Genomic DNA, 12,805 nt, shown 5'->3' with positions numbered 1-12,805 from the left:
GCACGTAGCCTTATATACCGCGCACATAGCCTTATATACCGTGCACGTAGCCTTATATACCGCGTACGTAGCCTTATATACCGCGCACGTAGCCTTATACACCGTGTACATAGCCTTATACACCGTGCACATAGCCTTATATACCGTGCACGTAGCCTTATACACCGCGCACGTAGCCTTATATACCGTGCACGTAGCTTTATATACCGTGTACATAGTCTTATATACCGTGCACGTAGCCTTATACACCGCGCACGTAGCCTTATATACCGTGCACGTAACCTTATATACCGTGTACATAGTCTTATATACCGTGCATGTAGCCTTATATACCGCGCACGTAGCCTTATATACCGTGCACGTAGCCTTATATACCGTGCACGTAGCCTTATATACCGTGCACGTAACCTTATATACCGTGTACATAGTCTTATACACCGCGCACGTAGCCTTATATACCGTGTACATAGCCTTATATACCGCGCACGTAGCTTTATATACCGTGTACATAGCTTTATATACCGTGTACATAGTCTTATATACCGCGCACGTAGCTTTATATACCGTGTACATAGTCTTATATACCGCGCACGTAGCTCTGATCAGTGACAGCAGTGTGATGGGATTCTCTGGAGAAGATGGAATATAAAATGTCTCCATCTTCTCCAGTCTCGGAGATCAGACTGCAGCTTGATGTCATCCGAGTGCAGCTTGATGGTTCCCATAGACTTGTATGAGTGCGGGGCCTCTGACCTCAGGGTGAGATCTGCCAGATAAAACGTGCCTCAGCGCTGCCCATAGAATAACATTGGACCACTGCTGTCCGCTGTATATGCTGGTGTGAAAGAGCCCTTACTGTTCAATCAGTGCAGGAAACTGACAAAGGGCGATATCCAGCAGCACATATATTTCCAGGAGTAATAACAGAGGAACAACAATGGAATGGCCGGGTGAGGAGACGGCAGACCGGCTCCATCTCCATCTCCCCGGCCGCACCAAAGCCGCATGCCGCACACTCCGCCGTAGACACGACTGACGTATCCACAGAGTTTTCTAGGATTCCCCACAAACCATGAAGGGATAAGCCCCGCCCCTTCCTGTGCTATCACGTGACCGCGCCTGTATCTCTAGTCCATAGCGCTGCACGGATAATACGATCATGTGATCTCTTTTAACCCTCTCCGCTCCGAGCTGTACGGAGTCGGCTCCCTGCCTGACGTCACGAGCCGACATTCCATTGGCCGTCCCCGAGGACGAAGGTCTGCGCGATGGAGGTTTACGTCCCGACGTTTCGGTATGAAGAGAGCGACCTGGAGAGGGGATACACGGTAGGGAGGCTGAGCCTGGCGGCGGGTGGTGGCCCCGGGCTGAGCGGGGGCTGTATGAGCACAGTGTACTGACAGCCCAATGCACCTTGTGGTAAGACAACGGGGAGACCGGCCGGGGTGTCGGTGTGTGGCCGGTAAGCCTGACCGTCACTAGCCCGGAGAGCTGGGGCTTCATGGCTCCCATGGCAACAGCTGCCAAAAATCGTCTGCGCTCTGATTGGTCGCCAGGTGTTTTGACTCCTGAAGGAAGATTTTCCGCAGCAGAATCCACACTGTGCTGCTACCATAGGGGACGTCCACAGCAGCAGAATCCACACCAAATCCACACTGTGCTGCTACCATAGGGGACGTCCACAGCAGCAGAATCCACACCAAATCCACACTGTGCTGCTACCATAGGGGACGTCCACAGCGGCAGAATCCACACCAAATCCACACTGTGCTGCTACCATAGGGGACGTCCACAGCGGCAGAATCCACACCAAATCCACACTGTGCTGCTACCATAGGGGACGTCCACAGCAGCAGAATCCACAGCAAATCCACACTGTGCTGCTACCATAGGGGACGTCCACAGCAGCAGAATCCACAGCAAATCCACACTGTGCTGCTACCATAGGGGACGTCCACAGCAAATCCACACTGTGCTATTACCATAGGGGACGTCCACAGCAGCAGAATCCACACCAAATCCACACTGTGCTATTACCATAGGGGACGTCCACAGCAGCAGAATCCACACCAAATCCACACTGTGCTATTACCATAGGGGACGTCCACAGCAGCGGAATCCACACTAAATCCACACTGTGCTATTACCACAAAGGACGTCCACAGCAGCAGAATCCACACCAAATCCACACTAATGCTATTACCACAAGGGACGTCCACAGCAGCAGAATCCACACCAAAACCACACTGTGCTATTACCATAGGGCACGTCCACAGCATCAGAATCCACACCAAATCCACACTGTGCTGCTACCATAGGGGACGTCCACAGCAGCAGAATCCACACCAAATCCACACTGTGCTATTACCATGGGGGACGTCCACGGCAGCAGAATCCACACCAAATCCACACTGTGCTGCTACCATAGGGGACGTCCACGGCAGCAGAATCCACACCAACTCCACACTGTGCTATTACCATAGGGGACATCCACAGCAGCAGAATCCACACCAACTCCACACTGTGCTATTACCATAGGAGACGTCCACGGCAGCAGAATCCACACCAACTCCACACTGTGCTGCTACCATATCGGACGTCCACAGCAGCAGAATCCACACTGTGCTATTACCCTAGGGGACTTCCACAGCATCAGAATCCACACCAAATCCACACTGTGCTATTACCATAGGGGACGTCCACAGCAGCAGAATCCACACCAAATCCACACTGTGCTATTACCATAGGGGACGTCCACAGCAGCAGAATCCACACCAAATCCACACTGTGCTATTACCATAGGGGACGTCCACAGCAGCAGAATCCACACCTTATCCACACTGTGCTATTACCATAGGGGACGTCCACAGCAGCAGAATCCACACCAAATCAACACTGTGCTATTACCACAGGGGACGTCCACGGCAGCAGAATCCACACTGTGCTATTACCATAGGGGACGTCCACGGCAGCAGAATCCACACCAAATCCACACTGTGCTATTACCATAGGGGACGCCCACAGCAGCAGAATCCACACCAAATCCACACTGTGCTATTACCATAGGGGACGTCCACAGCAGCAGAATCCACACCAAATCCACACTGTGCTATTACCACAGGGGACGTGCACAGCAGCAAAATCCACACCAAATCCACACTGTGCTATTACCACAGGGGATATCCACAGCAGCAGAATCCACACCAAATCCACACTGTGCTATTACCACAGGGGATGTCCACAGCAGCAGAATCCTCACCAAATCCACACTGTGCTATTACCATAGGGGACGTCCACAGCAGCGGAATCCACACTAAATCCACACTGTGCTATTACCACAGAGGACGTCCACAGCAGCAGAATCCACACCAAATCCACACTAATGCTATTACCACAAGGGACGTCCACAGCAGCAGAATCCACACCAAAACCACACTGTGCTATTACCATAGGGCACGTCCACAGCATCAGAATCCACACCAAATCCACACTGTGCTGCTACCATAGGGGACGTCCACAGCAGCAGAATCCACACCAAATCCACACTGTGCTATTACCATGGGGGACGTCCACGGCAGCAGAATCCACACCAAATCCACACTGTGCTGCTACCATAGGGGACGTCCACGGCAGCAGAATCCACACCAACTCCACACTGTGCTATTACCATAGGGGACGTCCACAGCAGCAGAATCCACACCAACTCCACACTGTGCTATTACCATAGGAGACGTCCACGGCAGCAGAATCCACACCAACTCCACACTGTGCTGCTACCATATCGGACGTCCACAGCAGCAGAATCCACACTGTGCTATTACCCTAGGGGACTTCCACAGCATCAGAATCCACACCAAATCCACACTGTGCTATTACCATAGGGGACGTCCACAGCAGCAGAATCCACACCAAATCCACACTGTGCTATTACCATAGGGGACGTCCACAGCAGCAGAATCCACACCAAATCCACACTGTGCTATTACCATAGGGGACGTCCACAGCAGCAGAATCCACACCAAATCCACACTGTGCTATTACCATAGGGGACGTCCACAGCAGCAGAATCCACACCTTATCCACACTGTGCTATTACCATAGGGGACGTCCACAGCAGCAGAATCCACACCAAATCAACACTGTGCTATTACCACAGGGGACGTCCACGGCAGCAGAATCCACACTGTGCTATTACCATAGGGGACGTCCACGGCAGCAGAATCCACACCAAATCCACACTGTGCTATTACCATAGGGGACGCCCACAGCAGCAGAATCCACACCAAATCCACACTGTGCTATTACCATAGGGGACGTCCACAGCAGCAGAATCCACACCAAATCCACACTGTGCTATTACCACAGGGGACGTGCACAGCAGCAAAATCCACACCAAATCCACACTGTGCTATTACCACAGGGGATATCCACAGCAGCAGAATCCACACCAAATCCACACTGTGCTATTACCACAGGGGATGTCCACAGCAGCAGAATCCTCACCAAATCCACACTGTGCTATTACCACAGGGGATGTCCACAGCAGCAGAATCCACACCAAATCCACACTGTGCTGTTACCATACGGGACGTCCACAGCAGCAGAATCCACACCAAATCCACACTGTGCTGCTACCATAGGGGACGTCCACGGCAGCAGAATCCACACCAAATCAACACTGTGCTATTACCATAGGGGACGTCCACACCAGCAGAATCCACACCAAATCCACACTGTGCTATTACCATAGGAGACGTCCACGGCAGCTGAATCCACACCAACTCCACACTGTGCTGCTACCATAGGGGACGTCCACAGCAGCAGAATCCACACCAAATCCACACTGTGCTATTACCATAGGGGACTTCCACAGCAGCAGAATCCACACCAAATCCACACTGTGCTATCACCATAGGGGACGTCCACAGCAGCAGAATCCACACCAAATCCACACTGTGCTACTACCATAGGGGACGTCCACAGCAGCAGAATCCACACCAAATCCACACTGTGCTATTACCATAGGGGACGTCCACAGCAGCAGAATCCACACCAAATCCACACTGTGCTATTACCATAGGGGACGTCCACAGCAGCAGAATCCACACCAAATCCACACTGTGCTTTTACCATAGGGGACGTCCACAGCAGCAGAATCCACACCAAATCCACACTGTGCTACTACCATAGGGGACGTCCACAGCAGCAGAATCCACACCAAATCCACACTGTGCTATTACCATAGGGGACGTCCACAGCAGCAGAATCCACACCAAATCCACACTGTGCTATTACCATAGGGGACGTCCACGGCAGCAGAATCCACACCAAATCCACACTGTGCTATTACCATAGGGGACGCCCACAGCAGCAGAATCCACACCAAATCCACACTGTGCTATTACCATAGGGGACGTCCACAGCAGCAGAATCCACACCAAATCCACACTGTGCTATTACCACAGGGGACGTGCACAGCAGCAAAATCCACACCAAATCCACACTGTGCTATTACCACAGGGGATATCCACAGGAGCAGAATCCACACCAAATCCACACTGTGCTATTACCACAGGGGATGTCCACAGCAGCAGAATCCTCACCAAATCCACACTGTGCTGTTACCACAGGGGATGTCCACAGCAGCAGAATCCACACTAAATCCACACTGTGCTGTTACCATACGGGACGTCCACAGCAGCAGAATCCACACCAAATCCACACTGTGCTGCTACCATAGGGGACGTCCACGGCAGCAGAATCCACACCAAATCAACACTGTGCTATTACCATAGGGGACGTCCACACCAGCAGAATCCACACCAAATCCACACTGTGCTATTACCATAGGAGACGTCCACGGCAGCTGAATCCACACCAACTCCACACTGTGCTGCTACCATAGGGGACGTCCACAGCAGCAGAATCCACACCAAATCCACACTGTGCTATTACCATAGGGGACTTCCACAGCAGCAGAATCCACACCAAATCCACACTGTGCTATCACCATAGGGGACGTCCACAGCAGCAGAATCCACACCAAATCCACACTGTGCTACTACCATAGGGGACGTCCACAGCAGCAGAATCCACACCAAATCCACACTGTGCTATTACCACAGGGGACGTCCACGGCAGCAGAATCCACACTGTGCTATTACCATAGGGGACGTCCACTGCAGCAGAATCCACACCAAATCCACACTGTGCTATTACCATAGGGGACGCCCACAGCAGCAGAATCCACACCAAATCCACACTGTGCTATTACCATAGGGGACGTCCACAGCAGCATAATCCACACTGTGCTATTACCACAGGGGACGTCCACAGCAGCAAAATCCACACCAAATCCACACTGTGCTATTACCACAGGGGATATCCACAGCAGCAGAATCCACACCAAATCCACACTGTGCTATTACCATAGGGGACGCCCACAGCAGCAGAATCCACACCAAATCCACACTGTGCTATTACCATAGGGGACGTCCACAGCAGCAGAATCCACACTGTGCTATTACCACAGGGGACGTCCACAGCAGCAGAATCCACACTGTGCTATTACCACAGGGGACGTCCACGGGAGCAGAATCCACACTGTGCTATTACCACAGGGGACGTCCACGGCAGCAGAATCCACACCAAATCCACACTGTGCTATTACCACAGGGGACATCCACGGCAGCAGAATCCACACTGCTATTACCACAGTGGACGTCCACGGCAATAGAATCCACACCAAAGTACATGTGGGTTTGCTGCAGATTTTTCTGTAGAAAATGACGTGGATTTCCACAAATTTCACTGTTTACCAATGACTTTCTCATCTGAAGATTTCCTTTCCTCAGCAGACAGATTTCATCCACGTTGCTGCTGCTGTTGGTCTACATTCACACTGTGACTCGTCCTGGTGTTGGCCACTGTTTTCTCGGACACCACACTGACCCAGAGACTTTCACTGATCCTTACATATTAGTTTTATCAGATCCGGGAGCCTCTGAGCACGGCCTGTTCTCATCCCTTTTGCGGCTCAAACTCAACCAATGAAGTCTACAGAGATCCGCGAGACACAATGACACAGAAGACAGACTTTGGACTACAGTTTCCAAGCCGAGTTTCATCCTTTTTTCACTGATCCATTGTTAAAGGGAACCAGTCACAGGGCCAGCACCTGCACGCCCTGTGTTACGGCATGCTAGAATGCTGCATATACAGTACAGACCAAAAGTTTGGACACACCTCATTTAAAGATTTTTCTGTATTTTCATGACTTTGAAAATTGTACATTCACACTGAAGGCATCAAAACTATGAATTAACACATGTGGAATTATATACTTAACAAAAAAGTGTGAAACAACTGAAAATATGTCTTATATTCTAGGTTCTTCAAAGTAGCCACCTTTTGCTTTGATGACTGCTTTGCACACTCTTGGCATTCTCTTGATGAGCTTCAAGAGGTAGTCACCGGAAATGGTTTTCACTTCACAGGTGTGCCCTGTCATGTTTAATAAGTGGGATTTCTTGCCTTATAAATGGGGTTGGGACCATCAGTTGTGTTGTGCAGAAGTCAGGTGGATACACAGCTGATAGTCCTACTGAATAGACTGTTAGAATTTGTATTATGGCAAGAAAAAAGCAGCTAAGTAAAGAAAAACGAGTGGCCATCATTACTTTAAGAAATGAAGGTCAGTCAGTCCGAAAAATTGGGCAAACTTTGAAAGTGTCCCCAAGTGCAGTTGCAAAAACCATCAAGCGCTACAAAGAAACTGGCTCACATGAGGACCGCCCCAGGAAAGGAAGACCTAGAGTCACCTCTGCTTCTGAGTATAAGTTTATCCGAGTCACCAGCCTCAGAAATCGCAGGTTAACAGCAGCTCAGATTAGAGACCAGGTGAATGCCATACAGAGTTCTAGCAGCAGACACATCTCTACAACAACTGTTAAGAGGAGACTTTGTGTAGCAGGCCTTCATGGTAAAATAGCTGCTAGGAAACCACTGCTAAGGACAGGCAACAAGCAGAAGAGACTTGTTTGGGCTAAAGAACACAAGGAATGGACATTAGACCAGTGGAAATCAGTGCTTTGGTCTGATGAGTCCAAATTTGAGATCTTTGGTTCCAACCACCGTGTCTTTGTGCGACGCAGAAAAGGTGAACGGATGGACTCTACATGCCTGGTTCCCACCGTGAAGCATGGAGGAGGAGGTGTGATGGTGTGGGGGTGCTTTGCTGGTGACACTGTTGGGGATTTATTCAAAATTGAAGGCATACTGATCCAGCATGGCTACCACAGCATCTTGCAGCGGCATGCTATTCCATCCGGTTTGCTTTTAGTTGGACCAACATTTATTTTTCAACAGGACAATGACCCCAAACACACCTCCAGGCTGTGTAAGGGCTATTTGACCAAGAAGGAGAGTGATGGGGTGCTACGCCAGATGACCTGGCCTCCACAGTCACCAGACCTGAACCCAATCGAGATGGTTTGGGGTGAGCTGGACGGCAGAGTGAAGGCAAAAGGGCCAACAAGTGCTAAGCATCTCTGGGAACTCCTTCAAGATTGTTGGAAGACCATTTCCGGTGACTACCTCTTGAAGCTCATCAAGAGAATGCCAAGAGTGTGCAAAGCAATCATCAAAGCAAAAGGTGGCTACTTTGAAGAACCTAGAATATAAGACATATTTTCAGTTGTTTCACACTTTTTTGTTAAGTATATAATTCCACATGTGGTAATTAATCGTTTTGATGCCTTCAGTGTGAATGTACATTATTCATAAATCATGAAAATACAGAAAAATCTTTAACTGAGAAGGTGTGTCCAAACTTTTGGTCTGTACTGTACGTTTCCAATCTGCTCTGCAGGCAAAAAAAATAGCTTTTATGATTCTCAAACGGGGCGGTCCGGTCTCATGGTCACTGCCTTGATCCGGTGCCTCCTCTCTTGCGCTCGCCATCTTCTTTCCCTGCTTTGTGTGGATGACGCGTCGTACATCATCCGCCGCTGAGGGCAGGGCAGATTATTGTAGTGCGCATGTGCCGACGCTCTTTGACCTTTCCCCTCACATACATATTGCAGTACTTTACTCTACCCTTGGCAGGACATAGTGCGCGTGCGCAGGAGCGCGATGGAGGAGACTGTGGATGACGTAGGACATGTCATCCACACAAAGCTCAAAGCAGGATGGTGATCACAAGAAGAGAGGAGGCGTCGGATCAAGACCAGTGACGCCCATTGGACCGGACTTCACTGTAGGTCAATATAATGAAAATAATTTGTGTTGTGCAGAGCGGATTGGGAACATATACACAGCATTCTAGAATGCTTTATATTAGGGCTTACAGGTACTGGCCTGCACTGAAAACTCAGCCATACCCACACTGACTCTGCAGGAGCTGTGCGTGCGCGCACACTGACTCTGCAGGAGCTGTGCGTGCGCGCACACTGACTCTGCAGGAGCTGTGCGTGCGCGCACACTGACTCTGCAGGAGCTGTGCGTGCGCGCACACTGACTCTGCAGGAGCTGTGCGTGCGCGCACACTGACTCTGCAGGAGCTGTGCGTGCGCGCACACTGACTCTGCAGGAGCTGTGCGTGCGCGCACACTGACTCTGCAGGAGCTGTGCGTGCGCGCACACTGACTCTGCAGGAGCTGTGCGTGCGCGCACACTGACTCTGCAGGAGCTGTGCGTGCGCGCACACTGACTCTGCAGGAGCTGTGCGTGCGCGCACACTGACTCTGCAGGAGCTGTGCGTGCGCGCACACTGACTCTGCAGGAGCTGTGCGTGCGCGCACACTGACTCTGCAGGAGCTGTGCGTGCGCGCACACTGACTCTGCAGGAGCTGTGCGTGCGCGCACACTGACTCTGCAGGAGCTGTGCGTGCGCGCACACTGACTCTGCAGGAGCTGTGCGTGCGCGCACACTGACTCTGCAGGAGCTGTGCGTGCGCGCACACTGACTCTGCAGGAGCTGTGCGTGCGCGCACACTGACTCTGCAGGAGCTGTGCGTGCGCGCACACTGACTCTGCAGGAGCTGTGCGTGCGCGCACACTGACTCTGCAGGAGCTGTGCGTGCGCGCACACTGACTCTGCAGGAGCTGTGCGTGCGCGCACACTGACTCTGCAGGAGCTGTGCGTGCGCGCACACTGACTCTGCAGGAGCTGTGCGTGCGCGCACACTGACTCTGCAGGAGCTGTGCGTGCGCGCACACTGACTCTGCAGGAGCTGTGCGTGCGCGCACACTGACTCTGCAGGAGCTGTGCGTGCGCGCACACTGACTCTGCAGGAGCTGTGCGTGCGCGCACACTGACTCTGCAGGAGCTGTGCGTGCGCGCACACTGACTCTGCAGGAGCTGTGCGTGCGCGCACACTGACTCTGCAGGAGCTGTGCGTGCGCGCACACTGACTCTGCAGGAGCTGTGCGTGCGCGCACACTGACTCTGCAGGAGCTGTGCGTGCGCGCACACTGACTCTGCAGGAGCTGTGCGTGCGCGCACACTGACTCTGCAGGAGCTGTGCGTGCGCGCACACTGACTCTGCAGGAGCTGTGCGTGCGCGCACACTGACTCTGCAGGAGCTGTGCGTGCGCGCACACTGACTCTGCAGGAGCTGTGCGTGCGCGCACACTGACTCTGCAGGAGCTGTGCGTGCGCGCACACTGACTCTGCAGGAGCTGTGCGTGCGCGCACACTGACTCTGCAGGAGCTGTGCGTGCGCGCACACTGACTCTGCAGGAGCTGTGCGTGCGCGCACACTGACTCTGCAGGAGCTGTGCGTGCGCGCACACTGACTCTGCAGGAGCTGTGCGTGCGCGCACACTGACTCTGCAGGAGCTGTGCGTGCGCGCACACTGACTCTGCAGGAGCTGTGCGTGCGCGCACACTGACTCTGCAGGAGCTGTGCGTGCGCGCACACTGACTCTGCAGGAGCTGTGCGTGCGCGCACACTGACTCTGCAGGAGCTGTGCGTGCGCGCACACTGACTCTGCAGGAGCTGTGCGTGCGCGCACACTGACTGCAGGAGCTGTGCGTGCGCGCACACTGACTCTGCAGGAGCTGTGCGTGCGCGCACACTGACTCTGCAGGAGCTGTGCGTGCGCGCACACTGACTCTGCAGGAGCTGTGCGTGCGCGCACACTGACTCTGCAGGAGCTGTGCGTGCGCGCACACTGACTCTGCAGGAGCTGTGCGTGCGCGCACACTGACTCTGCAGGAGCTGTGCGTGCGCGCACACTGACTCTGCAGGAGCTGTGCGTGCGCGCACACTGACTCCGCAGGAGCTGTGCGTGCGCGCACCCATCCATCTCCTGTCTGCTGTGGCCGCTCATTGCACTGATTTACAGAGGTGTAGTGAGTGGCAACTGCTCACTGTAGACAGAAGAGATGGCTTTGTGCACACCTTGTCGGCTCCTGCACTGACAATGTCTGCGCTCCAGCAGAGTCAGTGTGCACACCACTGAGTTTTCAGTTCATACATCACTATCAGCACAGGGGAAGGAGCAGAAATCCTACGCTGAGAGTTTCGGCCGTTAGTGCCCACATTTTCATAAGGATTAAAGATAATTTTCTGGTTAATCAAGCTAAGGAAACTACACAACAGGCATGATATCTATGGGGGCTAAGTGACTGTTATGTACTGAGTTTTTGGGGGACAGAGTCCATGTAAGTAAACAATAATCACAAGATCTGGACAGAGTCCAGCTGATGGCACACGATCTTAATAGTGAACCATGATATTGGGCCCTAAATTCAGTCCTTTTGGGTCACAAGTTTTCTAAATTAACCATCCAGAAAGTTTCACGTGAGAATAATGTTTTATTTCCCCTCTGTGTTCCCTGGAACCTTTCACTGCATTGATATAATGTTGTGTTGCATTTGAGATCCCTCTATGATCTGTTATTGAAGTCTTGTAATATTTGTCAGATTTCTCAGTCGTACAACCTACATATAATTATTGCAGTCCGCACATTGTATCATGTAGCCTCCACTTCCCGTATTACAAATGATACAATCAGTAGAGGTTTGTGTTTATGCCGAGTCATAATTTATGATTGTCGGACGTGGTGCCACAAATGGCAATCGTTACATGAGAACTACAACATTTAGTGAAACCTTTAAATTTCTGCCAAGTTTTTTTCTTGCTCTATAATAGACTAGAGAATGTTTTCGTGCCCCTCCTTCACATCCCTCGTTAATTATATGTCGCAAATCATCATAGAAAATTGGCAGAAACTTCCGTATTGTTGGCTGTATTTTATTAAAATAGCAGTTTTTTTGCACCTCTTCTTCTTTCTAGCCTGACCTTCTTGTGTTATCAAAAAGTAGGGTATCCTGGAGGCGTGCATGCCCCATTCAGATGGGGTCTTCTGAGTGCTGGTCTGGGGGTCCCAGAAGTTGAACAATCAATAAATAATCCCCAATCCTATTGATGGAGGATAACATTAACTTTCTACAAACTATTAAGTTGTGTCTTGGGAACCGTCAGGAGCTTCTTGAAAGAAGTCACCTCATCCACTTTCATTTCTCCAACCAGGTGTTTTTTGAATGTCTGAAGCATTTAAAAGACATTCGGAAGGAAGCCTTAACAAATGAACGGCAAGTCGTTTCTCCATAGAAACAAACTGGATGATTCTTTTGACCATTTTGTGTGCATTTTTTTTTCTGGAGTTTATAGGAAAAGAGCAGATCAACAAACACCAGAAAAAAAAACGCAGTGTGAACATACACCAAGGATAAGTGCACACGACGGCTTTTTCAAATGGATTTCGCCTGAAAAAGCACAAAAAAGCTAAAAAGAAT

General features: G+C 51.3%; 1 protein-coding gene across 4 annotated transcripts in view; it reads left to right on the top strand.

The window, feature by feature from the left end:
- The first annotated feature begins 1,092 nt into the window (after nt 1–1,092).
- Nucleotides 1,093–12,805, top strand: part of SNX24 (sorting nexin 24) — a 187,432-nt gene continuing 175,719 nt past the window's right edge. For 2 of the 4 annotated variants that reach the window (XM_073676842.1, XM_073676826.1), the window contains exon 1: nt 1,093–1,328. In XM_073676842.1, coding sequence (XP_073532943.1) covers nt 1,269–1,328 — 60 coding nt within the window. In that variant the 5' untranslated portion in view covers nt 1,093–1,268. Of the gene's footprint in view, nt 1,420–12,805 lie in introns of all 4 variants that reach the window. The other 2 variants (XM_073676834.1, XM_073676850.1) reach the window with 2 other exon arrangements.

The sequence above is a fragment of the Phyllobates terribilis genome, unplaced genomic scaffold, assembly GCF_046119375.1.
Source record: "Phyllobates terribilis strain yellow unplaced genomic scaffold, ASM4611937v1 Scaffold_1__5_contigs__length_1240528914, whole genome shotgun sequence".
NCBI classification, from domain to species: Eukaryota; Metazoa; Chordata; class Amphibia; order Anura; family Dendrobatidae; genus Phyllobates; species Phyllobates terribilis.
This window is presented reverse-complemented; position numbering and strand designations above follow the sequence as displayed.